This window comes from Pelodiscus sinensis, chromosome 30 (genome assembly GCF_052426305.1).
Source record: "Pelodiscus sinensis isolate ZL-2025 chromosome 30, ASM5242630v1, whole genome shotgun sequence".
NCBI classification, from domain to species: domain Eukaryota; kingdom Metazoa; phylum Chordata; order Testudines; family Trionychidae; genus Pelodiscus; species Pelodiscus sinensis.
In genome coordinates, this window is record NC_143081.1 from 3833213 (window position 1) to 3853363 (window position 20151).

The 20151-nt window shown below is 47.2% G+C and overlaps 1 protein-coding gene across 1 annotated transcript in view; it reads left to right on the forward strand.

Moving 5' to 3' along the window:
- Positions 1–9070, forward strand: part of LOC142821193 (uncharacterized) — a 48474-nt gene extending 39404 nt beyond the window's left edge. Inside the window, exon 8 of the mRNA XM_089774186.1 lies at positions 89–9070. Within this exon, the coding sequence (XP_089630312.1) occupies positions 89–586 (498 nt within the window). The 3' untranslated portion in view covers positions 587–9070. The remainder of the gene's footprint in view (positions 1–88) is intronic.
- Positions 9071–20151: the final 11081 nt, after the last annotated feature.

The window sequence follows — 20151 nt, forward strand, 5'->3', positions numbered from 1 at the left end:
TTGCTTGGGGGCGAGAGGCAGCAGAGTGGGAAAGAGAAAAAGTCGAACGCAATTGACAGGTTTTAACGTCTTGATTTTATCCCTGCAGTTCATCGGGCTTGTGTTCATATTGGTTATTCCCTGTGGCGGGTTCACATGGTGGCTGTTCTGTAACAGATCCACAGAAAGGATCCCCATAGAAGCTGAGCAAAGCAAGACGCTGCTCAAGGATAAAGCGGCAAAGTATTTAAAGGAACAGCGGGATGAGGCCATCCAGAAGTTAATTGAGAAACATCTAAACGACAAGTACGCAGCTGCACCCGAAACGTTTCAGATAGAGCTTACAGATGATGAGATATCTGATAAGATAAAAGAAGGTTTTAATGTTGCACGGGGAAACCAACCCCCAGCAGCCGGAAGAGAAAACGCAAGTGGCAGAGCCGGAAGCTCAAATGGCAGAAACGCAGCTACCCCCTCTGAAAACCAAACTAGGAATGGCCAGGACTCAAATCAAACAGAAATGCAGAACCTGCTAGATAATGAAGCCTCCAGTACTTCACCTGAAGGAACCTCCAGCCCTTCGCCTCAACAGGCCTCCACAGTTTGACTCAAGGCACATCCAGGCCTTCACCAATGACGTAGGGAGGGGTAGGAGAGACGTCCTGGAAGCCAAATTTAGGCTGCTAGGAAGGAGACTGAAACCCAGGACCTCTATGGTGGCATTCTCGGAAATGCTCTGGCATTTAATTTCAAAAAGGGGAATTATACAAAAATGAGGAGGTTAGTGAAACAGAAATTAAAAGGCACAGTGACGAGAGCCAAATCCCTGCAAGCTGCATGGAAACTTTTCAAAGATGCTATAATAGAGGCCCAACTTAAATGTATACCCCAAATTAAAAAACATAGCCAGAGACCTAAAAAAGAGTCACTGTGGCTTAACCACCATGTAAAAGAAGCAGTGAGGGAGAAAAAAGCATCTTTCAAAAAGTGGAGGTCCAGTCCCACTGAGATAAATAGACAGGAACATAAACACTGTCAAATTAAGTGTAAAAATGTAATAAGAAAAACCAAAAAGGATTTTGAGGAACAGCTGGCCAAAAACTCAAAAAGCAATAGCAAAATGTTTTTTAAATACATTAGAAGCAGGAAGCCTGCTAAAAACTTGTGGGGCCTCTGGACCATGAGATATAAAAGGAGCAATCCAGGAGGATAAAGCCATTGCAGAGAAACTAAATGATTTCTTTGCTTCAGTCTTCATGGCTGAGGACGTTGGGGAGATTCCCGAATCTGCACCGTCCTTTGTGGGTGATGAATCTGAGGAACTGTCCTGGATTGAAGCTGCATAAACGAGCTGTGAATTAATGAAGCCCAAGGACACGTGTGGGAATCGGGTCGCCGTGGGGCTTTGCTAGAATCTTCCTGGGAATGCGTGTGCCCCTCAGGAAGAAAGCCTTATAAAATGGCCGAAAGGCACTGCTTGCATGGACAGTCCCACCTGTGGGTCTAGGCCGTGGGGATGCCCAGGAATTCCTATTCTGGAACAGCGCCCGTTACAGCCCTCCAGAGCATGGACAGGAGGGCCTGGGATTGTCGGTAGTAGAAGGGGCGTAAGCGTTGGATCCTTGCTTGCCAGCTCACTTGCTTAGTTGCCTTCTTCTCCGCGGCGAGAAGCACATATTTAGTAATGTTTAAAGGCTGTAAGGTGTAATAAAACCTCTTGGGTTACATCTACACCGGCAGCTTCTTGCGCAAGAACAACCGTTCTTCCGCAAAAACTTGCCGGCTGTCTACACTGCACGCGCGTTCTTGCTCAAGTAAGTTTACAGTCCAGCGTTGGAAAACAGGGCTTCTTCTGGAAGAGACATTCCTCTCCCCACAAGGAAGAAACCCTCTTGCGCAAGAGCTCTTCCACAAGAGGCCAGTGTAGACAGGCAACATGAATTTCTTGGGCAAGAAGCCCCTATGGTTAAAATGGCCATCGGAGCTTTCTTGCACAAGAGAGCGTCTACACTTCCATGGATGCCCTTGCACAAAAGCACCTCTCTTGCACAAAAGCACACGCTAGTGTAAACGCGCTCTTTTGGAAGAGTTCTTGTGCAAGAAGCTGCCAGTGTAGATGTAGCCTTTATATTTATGGTCCCGATGTGGCTTCACTGAGTGTATCTAAGCCTCCTGATAGAGCACCACCCCCCACTGAAGCTCTGACAAGCTGCACACAAACACCCAGCTTGGATCTTTAGTTTTCTTAGCTAAACTGCTTTCTGCTTGCGGCCAAGGCAGTGAGCGAGTTTCCTGTTCAGGCTAGTGAGAGATCTTAGAAATGGGTGTTAAGACAGATCGTCTGTGTGTTTGCAAAGTAAGCAGCTTCCTGTTATGTTTAACAAGATAAGATTGAACGCTGTTCCCCCCACATAGAGATGGCCTTATGAATATGCATGTGCCTATGGGACAAGCGAGGAAGGGTGAGTGAGAAACAGCCAATCACAACAGCCCAGCTCTTTGCAACCTTTTATGGCAAGGCCAAACTCTGCAGGTGTCAAAACGCCCTTCAGCTCTGTGCCAGTTCACCCTTGGTCAGAATTCATTCCCCCTTTGCTCCAGGGGGTGATGCAGGTCCAATATTAATGAACGCATTGGCCGCGTGGCAGGCACCAAGAGGCAGTGTGACCTAGTGGAGAGAGCACAGGGATGCAAGGAGGTTCAAAACCAGCTGTTGGCCAGCTGAATGACTTGGGGCAAGTTTCTGCATCCCTGCGTGTCTCAGCTTCCCAGTGTGCACAATGGAGAAAATGCAATTGGCCGGCTATACAAAGTGCTTTTAAATCTAGAAAAAGCACTGCGCGAATGGTAGGTAGATGGGGTCAGACCAAAGGTCCATCCATCCCAGTCCCCTGTCTGCTGACAGAGGTCAATGCCAGGTGCCCCTGAGGGAGGGAACAGAAGAGGGAATCAGCAAGTGATCCATCTCTGTCACTCATTCCCGGCTTTAGACAAACAGAGCCTCAGGATACCATTCCTACGCAGCCTGGCCAATCATCTCACCTCCATGAGTGTATCTAGCTCTTTTTTGAACCCCTGTTCAAGTCCTAGCCTATGCAACATCCTTTGGCAAGGAGTTCCACAGGTTGGCTGAGAACTGCATGAAAAATTTGCCCCATGCCTGCATTGTGTGCAGATCTTGGATGATCGGTGCCTTGCTGTGTTAATTTCCCAAGCAATGTCTGGAGAGCAGACATCCCCATCTCTATCAAATGTAGCCAGACAGGAATCCTTTTTGTAACATCCATTTTTGCTTGCCTGGAGCATGCAGGGCACACAGAGCAGAAGGCCCAGGCTGTGTGACCGTGAATGGCTGTAAACAGAGATATGCCAATTGCTGACTAAGAGGCTGCCGAGGAGTGCCCTTGACTTAACCCATATTGATACGAACACACAGCCGTCCGCGGGGGGAGGAATCTCTCGCCCAGTAAAAAAATGTCCAGTACTTACAATTTAGTTATCTCTCTTGCAAGTGTAAATTAATTTGAAACTTGCTTGTAAGAACTGGCGCTACAAAACGGACCAGGACAATTGGGCCTCTTAGATAAGAAAGAGGATACGGGCCCCCAGGGGTATATAGATGGGTCCAGCAGCACATTTTCTCTAAGTGTCAATCTATCATCTATCTGCTGGTCGGGTTTGGTGTTTGATCTCCCGAGGTTCCAAGGGGACGCCCACCTCGTATTCGTCTTTCCTAGGAATTGAGAGACCGGCCCTGGCCTGACATGCTGGAGTTGAGAGGCACAGAAAGGGGTAAAAATTGTACCTGGATGTGGTCCTTTGTTTAAGTATATATATACATAGTGTCAGAGCTCTTTAAAGATTAAGCTGTCACTTGGTACCATTATTTCTATTTTCTATCTTTACCTTTTTCCTGTAATCATTTTTAAGATTTGTATATTTGCTAGCATTTAAGAAATAGAGCAATAGCCATTGTAACCATCTGATTTATAAGCTTCTTTAATAAACCTGTAACAGTTGAAGCTTTAACCTGACTCCTTCAGTTGCTGTAACAGAACCAAGCACAATTTAAAAGAACTTCAGCCGGTCATAAAGGGACAGACATAGGGAGAGCTTGGGCGTTTGGATCTGTGTCACTCCCAGGTGACAAGATCCGTTGGGGCACCTTTCCAGCCTTTCCCAGGCTGCCCGCTGCGAAGGAACTTTGTGTTCTAGCAGCTAAAATCTAAGGTGTAATAAGCTCTTCCTATATAACGGGGCGTCTGTTGGCCTGCTGGCCACCCTCTGCGACGGGACCCCGGTCCTAGCAGTAAAAACACAGACGTTAAACCTTTTCTTGGAAGCATACACACACACACTGCCCTGACCGTCGGCTGACAGAATTGGCATAGTTGGCAGGATTGTGTTATTGGTTCACATACAGCAGCATGAAGCCTGTCATGCTGGACATGGATTTTAGCTGTATAGAGAAGGAGTTTGCCCAAGAGGGATGGGGCAATCCTAAATGGGATAAAGAGATTTTAGGGAAAGGCGCTTGCATCTGGCTGTTAAAGGGTGTGTGGCAAGCAGCCTGTACTAGCTACTGGAAGTTAGAAACAGAGCTTATCAGAGTGCAGTGAGAGAGAGACGAACTCTGGGAGCAATGCCAGAACCTGGGTACCCGGGTGCGAACCCTAAATAAGGATATGGAGCACCTACAGGAACGGCTCCTCCTGAGGCTAGAGAGGGGAAGGAGAAAGTAATTAATGGAGAAAAATGAGCTTTTAGAGCTTTCTGGCTTTAGAACGTTGCTAGCTCAAAACCCCGCTCTCCCGCCTTCCACTGTAACTAAGATAAAACAGTACAGCATTCCAGCCGAAACTATGGCTCCGGTCTGTGAACTAATTAAAGATTTGGAAAAACGGGGAATCTTAATTTGTACCTACTCCCCGTATAATTTGCTCAGGAAGCATGCTCGCTGGGAATGAGCCCCCTCCCACGAGGAAGCTCTGAGACAGCTAAGAACATAACATAAGAACATAAGAACGGCCGTACTGGGTCAGACCAAAGGTCCATCTAGCCCAGTATCCTGTCTACCGACAGTGGCCAGCACCAGGTGCCCCAGAGAGGGTGGACCGAAGACAATGATCAAGCGATTTGTCTCCTGCCATCCCTCTCCAGCCTCTGACAAACAGAGGCCAAGGACACCGTTTTATCCCCTGGCTAATAGCCTTTTATGGACCTAACCTCCATGAATTTATCCAGCTTCTCTTTAAACTCTATTATAGTCCTAGCCTTCACAGCCTCCTCTGGCAAGGAGTTCCACAGGTTGACAACACGCTGTGTGAAGAAGAACTTTCTTTTATTAGTTTTAAACCTGCTACCCATTAATTTCATTTGGTGTCCTCTAGTTCTTCTATTATGGGAACTAATAAATTACTTTTCTTTATCAGTCCTCTCCACACCACTCATGATTTTATAGACCTCTATCATATCCCCCCTCAGTCTCCTCTTTTCTAAACTGAAAAGTCCCAGTCGCTTTAACCTCTCCTCATATGGAACCCGTTCCAAACCCCTAATCATTTTAGTTGCCCTTTTCTGAACCCTTTCCAAGGCCAAAATATCTTTTTTGAGGTGAGGAGACCACATCTGTACACAGTATTCAAAATGTGGGCATACCATAGTTTTATACAGGGGCAGTAAGATATTCTGGGTCTTATTTTCTATCCCTTTCTTAATAATTCCTTTCTTAATGAGGATAATTAGATAATGAGATACACACTTATCAGTCTATGGGTCCGATTCACCCTAATGCTCCATTTCATTTGTACCTCACTGTGGGAAACACAGGGATGTCCTATGCCTTATGGCAAGAAGGAGAAGCGGTACCCCGCCATCCCATACAGTTTGGCTCAAAGTTATGGCAGGGGTCACAGTCAAATTACTTGCCTTATAAAAAGCGCTTCTGGCAGCCTACACAGCACTAAGGGAAACAGAGGAGCTAACCCAAGCTCAAGCCATAATACGTCAAACTCCTCTCCCAATCATTAAGCCCATATTGGAGGGAAAGGAGTTGCCACCGGGAATAGCCCAAAAGAAAATGACTGTCCAAAGATGAGCGCTCTGTTTACACACCCTCCTTACCAAATTGATACTGAACAAACCTGTGTCATTAAGAAAAGTCATTTAGCAGAAATCAAGATGTATCATAAGAGGAAAAAGCATGTGAAGGTAAAAAGTGAACTCCGAGGGAGTGTGGAAGGGATTAAGCGATTGTTGTAATATGTGAAGGGAAACCTGCTTTAAAAATGACACCTCGTTTCTTTGCAGCCTCTTTCTTAAGCACTGTGCAAACCATTTAGGCAAAGAAACAATCAAATGTAAACATTTGTCTATGGACACTTTTGTTAAATCTGCAAGAAAAATTAGGTATTCTACTGAAACTTAATTAGTTAACTGCATAAAAGAATGAGCTCTATATATTGTAACTCTATTTTGTGAGTTTCAAATGAACTAGTTTTATTTTGTTTTGGACAATGTCCTCTTGCTTAAAATTGCAAACAAAGCACAAATTAGTTAGTGCTTGTGTTGGACATTCAACTTTTAAGGTTAAATTTGCTCTCTAAGAAACCAAGTTATTGTTTTAAGAATCCACACTCTGAAACTTCACTGTGTCTATGTTCAAGGCTGAGTTGATAATACTTTTAGCTTGCTCTCAGATCCAAGGTTGTAAGTGGGTGCAGACTGCCTGTCTGTTCTGAAGACGTGTGAAACCAACTGTCCCTCATAAGTAAGCCTGTAACATTGTACATATGATTCTTTTCAGGAAAATAAAAGCTTTTTGCTTGCAGGAACAGTAACTGGCCAACCAACACCTTGTGCTAAGGAAAAGCATTATAGCTTCACACATTAAGCCTGATCTGTGGTACAAGAAGGAAACTGAGGCATGCCACTGTTAGGGAGGGCTAGTAACTCAGAGGTAATTCGAGGGAGTGGAAGGTCACGAGTACCGATAAAGTGCCCTTGGTCTCGGAAAGTTGTAGCTCACTTGCCCATAGAAGTGTTAAGGAACTAGCTGTAACTGGTTCCCCTAGCAGATCTTAGGCAGTATTTTAAGTTATAATAGACCACCCCGATGGGGGTAGAAATGTTTTCTTGTCTTTCAGATCATCAGAAAGCGCTAGTGCCAGCTGAAGAAACAACAACAACACCATGGTTCTGTGTCATGACACAATAAGTTTGTGTTCTGTCCAAGTTTGTCTTGTGTGTCTTAATTGTAATAGGTATTGCAAATATTGTTGTGTGCAGGATATTGTTTTAATGAAAGGATACTTTGAGTAAAGCAGAAGCATGAATTTAAACCAACAAAATTAATAATTGGGCCCAATCAATTAGCAACTTTAAAATTCTGTGCAAGGATAATAGTTTGGAAATTGTTTAAGCTAGGAGAATGTGAACAATGTCTCCACAGGTGAACAAAAAGGAACTGGAAGGAAGCAAGGAGTGCATCACGTGAACAGAAGGACTGGGAGTGAGGTACCAGCCCTCTCCCCCACCGGATTAGTTTTGCTTTAATAGCTCTAGAGCGCCAGAGATAATAAGAAATCCAGAAGAAACAACACGAGCAAGTGGGACATCAGCATATTTAAGTAAAGATGCCCACAACAATGAGGAAACTAGTAACCTCACCATTGCAATAACAGCTACTTGACCTGCTACTCATTGGTGCCTGATGCCTTAAAAGGCCTCAAGAATTATAGAATTGCATGAGTTATTAATTAAACATCTGTGAACCATGCTTAGTCCTATAAGAGAAACAGTGACTCTAGTCAACGTAACCTCCTTCAAGTCACATACATAGGAAAAATACACGCTAATAGCAATGGGGAATACATGGCCTTGGCCTGCCCCTCATTCACACAGAATTATTTTGTTTATTGTAGCAACATGAACACTATGAGGACAAAGAATACACAGTCCTCTGAGTTAAAGTTTGTGTGGAATATTGTGGAAAAGAAGCTAAACACTGACATCAGGCCACTGAAGTTGGACCTACTAACTCCCACTGGGGCTTACCACTTAAAGCCCAGACAAGGTAACCCCTGAGGCATGGCTGTCATTTGTTAAACAATGGCCATTGCTAACTTGCCGTATTATTAACCAGGTCCTTAAGGACAAAATAGAGCCTCCCAATTGTGCATCATGCCCTGAACAGACCCCTGTCCCAGAACCAGGACAACTGTCACTGGTCCTTACCTTAGTGATGTTCCACACTGGTATAGACCAGCTGTATGCTAGACTGGCTAATCAAATTAGCAATTGCCTAATTGGGCAACGACAGAGCTTAGCAGATACCATCGCAGATTGGTTTAGGCCTGGAAACTCTGTCAGCAACACTTATGTCATAGGCCAGAAATTGTATAGAATCCAAGCTGGTAAATTCAGTAATATCCAGTGCCCGTAAAGGCCTAGACACCAGCCAAGCCAACCGATTGATCCTGGATAGTTTGAAAGATCTGTCCAGCTCTGTGTCCATTTCACTAAACCTAACCAGATATTTAGACCAGAGATTAATTAGATTGTTAATTAATAGAACTAAATTAAAGGTATTAGAAGGCCAGTATTGAAGAATAAGATAGTTTTGACCACCTAGCCTTTATGGTGGTGAGTCCCCATTTCCCCCGTGCCTACTCATGGGAGTGGGGAAGTAAAGAATCCATGAGGAGCCAAAGGCCCACAAATGGCAAATAGAAAAGCAGATTAGATACTGTGGTGCAAAGATTAAACAATCGGCAAACTCCTACGGGCAGTCTGAGCAGTAAGAGATTCCTTCCCTACAGGGAGAACCTCTCCAACCCATTGTACCACTCAAAGATTCTAAATATGTACCTGGAGACACTGTGGTAATCAAACACCCCAGTTTAGGAATGCAACCCATGTACTGCACTCCTACAAAGGAAAAGGAGTCTGGACCACTACAGACATTGGGCTAACACCAATACCATTACTGAGGCTTGGATTGTATCCAAGGCCGTGTCCAGACTCAGGGGTTTTTTCAGGAAAAGTAGCCTTTTCCCGAAAAAACTTCCCCTGCGTCCAGACTCAAGCCGCGTTCTTTCGAAATAATTTCGAAAGAACGCGGCTTTTCTTTCGATGGCGGTAAACCTCGTTTCACGAGGAAGAACGCCTTCTTTCGAAAGAAGGCGTTCTTCAATGTAAATAGGGCTTCTTCAAAAGAGAGCATCCAGACTCGCTGGGTGCTCTCTTTCGAAAAAGCGGATTGCTCTTTCGAAAGATCCGCCTGCAGTCTAGACATAGCCCAAGACCGGCAAACCTTATGTTTTATTACAAGAAACTGAGGCAACGGCCCTGAACAGTGCTCCAGTGGGATGTATCCCTCCCAGCGCTGGTGTGGATCCGGGAAACCATCATGAACTTTTTGTATATATACCGCTTGCTGTTGCTGGGCTTGCAATCGCTGGTTATAGACTGAACTATAAGAAAAAAACCTAAGCTGAAGCAAGACATGGTACTCCAACTCGCCATGGTCTTCCTCCTCATCCCAACTGCTACTGCTGTACCAGAACACCTTACTTGACTCCTCTACTAGATTGGAAATCAAGTTTCATGGAGGTTAGGTCCATAAAAATCTATTAGCCAGGGGGTAGGAATGATGTCCCAGGCCTCTGTTTGTCTGGAGGTGGGTGACGTGGATGACATGAGAAGGATCACGTGACGATTCTCTGTCGTGTCCCCTCCCTCTGGGGTACCTGGCATCGGCCACTGTTGACAGGGCTAGGTGGACCTTTGATCTGACCCAGTCTGGCTGTTCTGAGGTTCAGAAGCTGCACTAGTTTCTTAAACTAATTTTGGTCAGCTGAGTAATGAGTTACAAAAGTAGGGGTTTATTTGGGACAGAAAATGGTGTGAAGGAGTTTTTGTTAAATATTTTAATTTAGACCAAGATGCAGGGCAAATTCGGGTTTTCCGAACATTACAGAAGACAGTATGGATTGCTTTTTTTTTTTTAAATGTGCTTCGTTGAAAGCCTGGTACATTTTCTCCTCTCCGTCTGCTGTTCCGAACTAGTGGAGGTCGCTGTGTTTTATACACCGTAGTTTTGCTGTGAAAAATGTTGGCTTGTGCTGCGCCCGTGTGGTAGAAGCAGAAGTTGCTCTTTGTCACATCAGCTGTTTTTCAGCTGGTTATCATAGTAGCACCAGGTGGGAGGAGTTGTTGGTAGACATCCAGTCCAACTCCCTACGCAAAGCAGGACCAACTACAGCTCCAACATCCCAGCCAGGGCTTGGTCAAGCTGGGACTTAAACACCTCTAGGGATGAGGCCAAATAAAGGGGAATAACCCTATTTATGCGTAGATGTCAGACATCAAACTCTCCCTCAAATACACCTCAAGATGGGGAAAAAATTGATCAGGAATCCATGCTAAAAGCAGTCTGGAAGGTCTGAATACATCCAATCCTCACTGTCTGTCAATTACACTGATCTATAATTGTACGGCCGCTCACACAGCGTGGGGGATTTGAGAGCAGCCTTCAACTCCCTGAAGGGGGGCTATTTGGCTCTGGTGAGGCCACATCTGGAGTATGTGTCCAGTGCTGGGCCCCTCCTATATGGAAAAGCTGTGGGTGCATTGAAGAGGGTCCAGAAGAGGGTGGTCAAAATGGTTCGGGGGCTGGAGCACACGACCTATGAGGAGAGGCTGAGGATATGGGCTTGTTTAGTCTGCAGAAGAGAAGAGTGAGGGGGGATTTGAGAGCAGCCTTCCACTACCTGAAGGGGGGTTCCAAAGAGGCGGGAGAGAGGCTGTTCTCAGTGGTGACAGGTGGAAGAACAAGGAGCAATGGGCTCAAGTTGCAGTGGGGGAGATCTAAGTTGGAGATGAGGAAAAACGATTTCCCTAGGCGGGTGGGGAAGCGCTGGGCTGGGTCCCCTAGGGAGGGGGTGGAATCTCCATCCCTAGAGGTGTTTAAGTTCTGGCTGGACCAAGGCCTGGCTGGGTTGATTTAGTTGGGTTGGTTCTGCTTTGGGCAGAGGGCTGGACTTGATACCTCCTGAGGTCCCTGCCTGCTCTGGGATTCTCCTCCTGTCGGCATCCGACTGGAGCAGACACCAGGGAGGCTCAGCTGAAGGGAAGCTGAAAGCAGCAATGCATTCTGGGTCGCTGGCGTGGTGCACCGTATGCTGACCCACCTGGCCAAGTGTAGACCTGACACCGCCGTGTCCTGTCCCTGCCAGCGCCTGGGAGGAACCATCCACGGTTTTGTCCACATCCAGAAATATCGGCTCGGCAGATGGTCACAGCCCACGTGCTGAGCCAGGCAAACCCAGAGGAGGAAGGAGGAAGGGGAACTCCTCATGGTGTCTCTGTCACCATCTCTGCAGGGCATCACACACGCGGCCCGGGGAGATCTCTGGCTGCCAGACATCCAGCTCCAAACCACAACACCACTTCCTGCCCGGCCGGGTTTGGCTCAGGCACTGAGGTTTCTGATGAGCACGGTCGTGCTTTGGATTCCCCCGTCCTTGTCCATGTATGCAGCAAAGGAAAAAGCTGGGAGGGGTCTGGGCCCTTTTTAATCGTCTCGACAGGGAGCGGGCCAGCCCCCTGAGATTTGCCGTTAGATCCCTCAGGACCTCTCCGGAATGAGGGGAACGATACCGATTCGGTGAGATCACCAGCCTGCGATGGTTGTACGGGCTCCAGACTGAACCACGCTGTGACTTGGTGGAAAAGCATCTTGATAGGATCACAGAGCCGGAAGGGACCTCGCGAGGTCATCGAGTCCCGCCCCCTGCCCGCACGGCCGGACCAAGCACCCTCTACATCAGTGTTTCTCCGCACGTGGTATAAGTCCACTCATAGTACTCGAGAGCAGTCCGGGGGGTTCGTCAACACCCCTGCAATGTGGAGAAAACTCAGCTTTGGTTTTAAGTTTTACAGCTTGATTATTTTTCTACTTTTGACACCCAAGAATTTCATTGCTGGCCCGGAGACAATGAAATTGTTTAAACCAATGTGTTGCAATGGTAGAAAAAAAATGGTGTGTCTGAAAACTGTAGGTCCTGGGGATACTTATATTTCTTTTGAAAAAGGGATACTTTTTTTTTGGAAAAAGGGGGACTTTATAAAAAAAGTTTGGAAAACACTGATCTAGCTCATCCCTGTCCAACCTGCTCTTCAATATCTCCAGAGATGGGGATTCCACAACCGCCCTGGGTAATTTATTTCAGTGTTTAATCATCCTGACCGGCAGGACGTTTTTCCTAATGTCCAACCTAAACCTCCCTTGCAGCAGTTTAAGCCCATTGCTTCTTTTCCTAGCATCAGAGGCCAACCAGAACAATTTTTCTCCCTCTTCCTCATGACGCCCTTTAGATATTTGAAAATCGCCATCATGACCCCTCTCGGTCTTCTCCTTTCTAAACTATAAAGCGTTGTTTCAAAACCACTAACTGAAGCGTGCCTGGCACTCCCACACTTCATTTGTCAGGCATACCAAAACCACAGACACTGGAAAGAGACATAATTCATATTTTACAAGATCAGGGAACAACACCCCCCCCTTTTTTTTCTCCAGGCCAGGATAAAGAGCTCCAAATACTTCTATGTATAGGGTGACGGTTCCCTATATAGCCTCTCTCAGTAGGTTGGCTACGTTTTCCCAAAGGGACACTTCATGGGGATGGGGAGCAGGGGGGCAAAGCGAGTCATGTTGGGAATTGATAGAGAGGTCTATCAAATCATGACTGGTGTGGATAAAGTGAAGAAGAAAAAGTTATTGATGTTTTCCCACAGTAAAAGAACTATGGGTCATGAAATGAAATGAAGAGGCAGCAGGTTTAAAACAAACCAAAGGAAGTTTTTCTTCACTCAGCGCACAGTTGACCTGTGGAACTCCTTGCCACAGGATGTGGTGAAAGCTGGGACTTTATCAGAGTTCAAAAAAGAGCTAGATAGATTCATAGAGGTTCGGTCCCTCGATGGCTATTGGCCAGGATGGGTAAGAATGGTGTCCCTAGCCTCTAATTGTCTGGAAATGTGTGACGGGAGGGATCATGTGAGGATTCCCTGTTGTGTCCCCTCCCTCTGGGGCACCTGGCATTGGCCACTGTCGGCAGACAGGATACTATAAAAGGTCTATAAAATCATGACTGGTATGGAAAAAGTAAATAAGGAAAAGTTATTTATTTATTCCCTCAATATAAGAACTAAGGGTCAGCAAATGAAATGAAGAGGCAGCAGGTTTAAAACAAACCAAAGGAAGTTTTTCTTCACTCAGCACATGGTTCACCTGTGGAACTCCTTGCCAGAGGATGTGGTGAAGGCTAAGACTTAAACGGTATGTCTAGACTGCAGGGTTTTTTTGGGATACTGGAGATATCCTGGAAAAACCCTACTGCATTCAGGGAATGCGTTTGCTCTTCCGCTTTTTTGTGCAGATGAGCAGACATGCTCTTTTGCAGAGTCCTGTATGCTTTGTTCTGTGCGGAATAAGGGCTCCTCTGAAAAAGGAGACTTTTCCACCCCGAGCAGCTTCCCAGCTCACCCACCCCTTAGTCCGGTCCTGCTCGTAGGTCATGTGCTCCAGCCTCTAAATCATTTTGGTCGCCCTCCGCTGGACCCTCTCCAATGCAACCACATCCTTTCTGTAGTGGGGGGCCCAGAACTGGACACAATACTCCAGATGTGGCCTCCCCAGAGCCGAATAAAGGGGAATAATCACTTCTCTCTGCTGGCAACGCTCCTCCTAATGCACCCCAATATGCCTGTAAGCTGTTTCAGCTTCCCCACTACACAAGCATGTAAAATAGGTCCCCAAGTCTACAACCCAGCCTCACTTCAGGTCGGGCGAGAGGCTATGGTCCAAGTGCCCGGCCTTACTCAGGATGGCTAGGAAGCAAATAGTTCTGAGGACCGGCCTTCCATCAGGACAAGGGCTGAGGTAAAGAGTTCAAAACATCCCAGTTAAATCCCTTAAAATAAGGGATAAGGGATCTTTGGGAAAAGGCTTTATTTTCCGAAAGATCCGCGTCTAGACTGGCGCTTTTTTCCGGCAAAGTTCCATGCTGAAAAAAGCGGCAGCCATTTTTATGCTGATGAAGCGGGGGAGATTTAAATCCCCGCTTCATTAGCAATTGTGATACGTCTAATTTGCATCCCTTTTACGAAAAAGGGATGCGATCTAGATGTAGCCATAATGTGCTGGTCCAGGGCTTTTACTAGCTCATGTTCTGCTCTGGCTGCTTCCTGTCTCCCCCTCGGCGAGTATCTGGGTTCGTAATAGGTCATTTGAGGAATCGAGGGCGGTGTCATCCCAGCAGGTCCAATCCAGGCCTCGGCAGCTTTCAGGTCCTCAACCTCTACCTGGTCCTCAGGCTGGTGTTGGGCTTCGAGCAGGTCCTCCTGGTCAGGCCAGTCCTTGGGGTCAGTCAGGTCCTCCAGGTACCAGCAGGCGTCAGGGTTCAGGCAGGTCCCCTGACTCATGTGGGTCAGTCACCCTCGGAAGCCCGGGCCACGCCCCAGTCTCCCCAAAAGGGAGCTCTGGGCTGGCCTCTGTCTCCCTCAGAGGCTGGGCCCTGACTGAGCTCCCCGACAGAGTTCTTATAGTCCTGGCCACACCCCCTGGCTTCCTGTCTGGTGAGTGGGAGGGGCTAGGCTGGGCCCAAAATGGCTCCCGGAGGGGCTCCGCCACCTTCTGGTCAGTGGGTGGTCATTCCACCCGACTACAGTGCCATTCACCTTCTTGGCTCCAAGGGCGCCCTGGTGACTCATCTCCAGCTTCTCATCCACTGTAACCCCCAGGTCCCTTTCTGCAGAACGGCTGCTTAGCCCGTCAGTCCCCAGCCTGTACCAATGTTTGGGATTCTTCCGGCCCAAGGGCAGGACTCGGCACTTGTCCTTGTTTTGGCCCAATCCTCTAATCTGTCTAGGTTGCTCTGGAACTGATCCCTGTCCTCCAGAATATCTACGGGTATGTCTACACTACCCTCCTAATTCGAAATAGGAGGGTAATGTAGGCATACCACAATTGCAAATGAAGCCCGGGATTTGAATTTCCCGGGCTTCATTTGCATAAGCGGGGATCCCATTTTTAAAGCGGATCCCATTTTAAATCCCATTTTTAAAGGGGATCTGGACCCTTTTTCAATCGTCTCGACAGGGAGAGGGCCAGGCACCTGAGATTTTCCGTTAGATCCCTCAGGACCTCTCCGGAGTGGGGGGTTTGATACCGATTCGGGGAGCTCACCAGCCTGCGGTGGTTGTACGGGCTCCAGACTGAACCAAGCTGTGACTTGGTGGAAAAGCATCTTGATAGGATCACAGAGCCGGAAGGGACCTCACGAGGTCATCGAGTCCCGCCCCCTGCCCGCACGGCCGGACCAAGCACCCTCTACATCAGCGCTTCTCTATGTAGCCCAAGGTCCAGTGTGTTTCTGCAGCAGCCCTGGGAACTACAAGTTGTGGACTACCAAGTGCGGAGAACTTCCCGGTTCCTGCCAGGATGGGCCCTCTGCCCCCAGCAGAGTCTCAGGAAGGATGCTAGAAGCGGCACATAGCTGTATGCTGAGAGGAGGGGTTGCTGCTCCCGTTCGGGCAAAAGCCCTCTTGTGCAAATGCTTTTGCGCAAGAGGGCCAGTGTAGACAACGCGGTATTGTTTTGCGCAAAAAAGCCCTGATGGCGAAAATGGCGATCGGGGCTTTCTTGTGCAAAACCGCGTCTAGATTGGCATGGACGCTTTTCCACAAAAAGTGCTTTTGCGGAAAAGCATCCGTGCCAGTCTAGACGCTCTTTTCCACAAATTCTTTTAATGGAAAAACAGCCCCCGTGTAGACATCACCTTACAGGTGTGATCAAGAAAAAACCAACCTCTCTGCTCCTACTCAAAACTCCCCTGTTTATGTCAATGAGGATGATAAAAATGCAAATACAGACGGTCCTCATTTTTTGCCAAAAAGACCGGGCGGATAGACGTAACCGTACAGGTACGATCAAGAAAAAAACAATCTCTCTGCTCCTACTCAAGACTCTCTGGTTTATGTCAATGAGGATAATAAAAATGTAAATACAGACGGCCAGATTGAATGACATAAAGATTCCTTCTGGGCTAAACTCTAAAACAACCATTGCAGTTAAATATAACGAAATGGGCGTATCCTGTAGACACTTCCTGTGAGATGATTCGAATGCAAACAAGTTTTAACTTGTTGATTTTTTATTCAAAGATCGCTGGACTCAGCCTCACGTTCATTGTTGTCCTGTCTGGTTGCATACACCGGCGCTGTCGGCGCTGCTGCAGAATATGTTGCGAAAGAGAGATCCCCTTGAATTCCCACGAATGCCAGCAACTCCTAGAAAAGGTTCGTGAGTATGTTTTGAACAAGAAGGAGGAGGCGATCTGGCTATTAATTAAGAACCGCCTACGGTACGAATTCTTGGTTGATCCAGAAACAATTATGATGCATACTGAGAGCAGAGAATTATCGGCCCTAATAGATTGTGTTTTGAACATTTCAAGAGAAGGCTCGGATGATGAAGAAAGAGTGGGACTGGACAGCCATTCACCTTGAGCGATTTCCAGTTCTTCCATTCAAGAAACTACCAGTGACTGATTTTGTGTAACCTAGACAAGGAAAGTGACTGCATAACTTCTTACTAACTTGCTTCTCGAAACCTCTTCAGAGCAAGAATAGAATAATAGAATCCCAGGGCTGGTAGAAACCTCAGGTGTCATCAAGTCCAGCCCCCTGCCCGACACCTGATAGCCCCTCCCTCCGATTAAGGCTCAACCAATGAGCAGAGGCTTCAAAATTTCAAACCCTCATTAGAAGCTCACAGCTTCCACCTGCCAGTCACAGCACACACTCCGTGATGGGGGGGGGAGGTGGAGAGAGGAAAAAACCCAGCTACACACAAGCTCAGCACACTGCAAAAAAAAAACCCAAACAACTACAAACACAAACCCCCAATTTCTCCGTCAATTACACTGGTCTATAATTGTACGGCTGCTCACACAGCAGGGGGGATTTGGTAGCAGCCTTCAACTCCCTGAAGAGGGGATCCAAACACGCTGGAGAGAGGCTGTTCCCAGTTGGGACAAGCGGCAGAAGGAGGAGCAACGGGCTCACGTTGCAGTGGGGGAGGTCTAGGTTGGAAATTAAGACAAACTATTTCCGTAGGCAGGTGGGGAAGCACTGGGATGGGTTCCGGAGGGAGGAGGGGGAATCTCCCTCCCTAGAGGTTTTGAAGTCCCGGCTTGACCAAGCCCTGGCTGGGATGATTGAGTTGGGTTGGTCCTGCCTTGTGCAGGAGGCTGGACTCGATGATTCCTGAGGTTTCTACCAGCCCTGGAATTCAATGATTCTAGTACAGACCCATAAATCGGATGCAGAGGGCAGCGACCGCCGGCTTCCAGTGTTCCTCATTCTGCAAGGAGTGGGGGGTCGCTGGTGGGTTCCTGTCAGCCTCCCACTGAGCAGACACCAGGGCGGCTCGGCTGAAGGGAAGCTGAAAGCAGCAATGCATTCTGGGTCGCTGGCGTGGTGCACCTTATGCTGACCCGCCCGAGCGAGCACAGACCTGACACAGCCGTATCCTGCCCCTGCCAGCGCCTGCGGGGAACCGTCTGTGGTTTTGCTCACGGCCAGAAATATTAGCTCAGCAGACTGTCGCAGCCCACGCACTGATCCCAAGGAAACCCAAAGGGAGGGGAGCTCCTCACGATGTCTTTGTCATCATCTTCGGGGGCATAATGCATGCTGCCCTGTCCTCATGAGCCAAGGAGAACATATTTTCTCCCTCCTCCTCACGACACCCGTTTAGATCCCTGAAAACTGCTATCACGACCCCTCTTAGTCTTTTCCTTTCTAAACTATAAAGCGTAGTTTCGAAACAGTTCACTGAAGCGTGCCTGGCATTCCCACGCTTCATTTGGCAGGCAGAGCAAAACCACAAACACCGGAAACAGACGTAATTCAGGTTTTACAAGATCAGGGAACAACCCTCCTCCGCCTCCTTTTCCTCTGGACCAGGATAAAGAGCAGAGCCTGGCTTGTCACACACTTTAACCCACACTTCTCCCTCAGAGTCCCAAATACTTCTATGCATGGGGTGACAGTTCCCTATGTAGCCTCTCTCAGTAGGTTGGCTACGTTTTCCCAAAGGGACACTGCATGGAGATGGGGGGGTGACAAAGTATGTCATGCTGGAAATTGATAGAGATCTATGAAATCATGACTGGCGGGAAAAAATGACTAAGGAAAAGTTATTGACTTATTCCCGCAGAATAAGACCTAGGGGACAACAAATGGCAGTAGGTATAAAACAAACCAAAGGAAGTTTTTCTTCACTCAGCACACAGTCGACTTGTGGAACTCCTTGCCAGAGGATATGATGAAAGCCAGGACTTTAACAGGGTTCTTAAAAGAGTAAGATATATTCATGGAGGTTTGTTACATCAAATTAGCCAGGCTGGGTAGGAATGGTGTCTCTATCCTCTGTTTGTCTGGAATGGGTGACAGGAGACAGATCATGTGAGGATTCCCATTTCTATTCCCTCCCTCTGGGGCATCTGGCATTGCCCACTGTCAGCAAACAGGATACTATAAAAGGTCTACAAAATCATGACTGGTGTGGAAAAAGTGAGTAAGGAAAAGTTATTTATTTATTCCCTCAATATAAAAACTCTGGGTCACTAAATGAAATGCAGAGTTAAAAGGTTTTAAAAAAAAAAAAGGACGTTTTTCTTCACTCGGCACATGGTCAACCTGTGGAACTCCTTGCCAGAGGATGTGGTGAAGGTCAGAACTTTAAGGGTATGTTTAGACGGAGGGGGGATTTTTTGAGGTACGATCCCGGAAAAACCCTGATGCATCCAGGGAATGTGGTTGCTCCTCCACTGTTTTGTGCGGAAGAGCAGACGCGTTCTTTCAGGGAGCTGGGTATACTTTGTTCTGCGAGGAATTAGGGTGCCTCCAAAGGAGGAAGCTTTTCTGCCATTTGGCCCCATCTGGATGAGGCCAAATGGAAGAAAAGCGTCTTCCGGAAAAGCGATCGGAAAAAGCTACGCAATTTGCATAGCTTTTTGTGATACGAGGTTATAGTCGAGACATAACCTAACGGTATTCAAAAAAGAGCTCGACAGATTCATGGAGGTTAGCTCCATGAATGGCTGTTAACCAGGATGGGTAGGAATGGTGTCTCTATCCTCTGTCTGGAAATCAGTGACGGGGAGGGATCATGTGAGGTTTGCCTGTTGTGTCTCCTCCCTCTGCAGCATCTGGTGCTGGCCACTCTCAGCAGACAGGACACTGGGCTGGATGGATCTTTGGTCTGACCCAGTATGGCCATTCTTATGTTCTTATGATGGGGAGATGCTAAAGCAAGTCATGCTGAGAATTGAAGGATGTCTATCAAATCACGACGGGTGTGAAAAAAATAACTAAGAAAACGTGATTGACTTATTCCCACAGTATAAGAACTAGGGGTCACAAAATGAAATAAATAGGCAGCAGGTTTAAAACAAACCAAAGGAAGTTTTTCTTCACTCAGTGCACAGTTGACCTGTGGAACTCCTTGCCACAGGATGTGGTGAAGGCCAGGACTCTAACGGGGTTCAAAAAAGAGCTAGATAGATTCATGGAGGTTAGCTCCATCAATGGCTTTTAGCCGGGATGGGTAGGAACGGTGTCCCTAGCCTCTGTTTCTCTGGAGGTGGGTGACAGGAGATGGATCTCGTGAGGATTCCTTGTTGTGTTCCCTCCTTCTGGGGCATCTGGCATTGGCAACTGTCGGCAGACAGGACACTGGACTAGATGGATCTTTGGTCTGACCCAGTACGGCCGTTCTTATGTTCTTATGATGGGGAGATGATAAAGCAAGTAATGCTGGGAATTGAAGGATGTCTATCAAATCACGACGGGTGTGAACAAAATGACTAAGAAAACGTGATTGACTTATTCCCACAGTATAAGAACTAGGGGTCACGAAATGAAATAAATAGGCAGCAGGTTTAAAACAAACCAAAGGAAGTTTTTCTTCACTCAGCGCACAGTTGACCTGTGGAACTCCTTGCCACAGGATGTGGTGAAGGCCAGGACTCTAACGGGGTTCAAAAAAGAGCTAGATAGATTCATGGAGGTTAGGTTCCTCAACGGTGTCCCTAGCCTCTG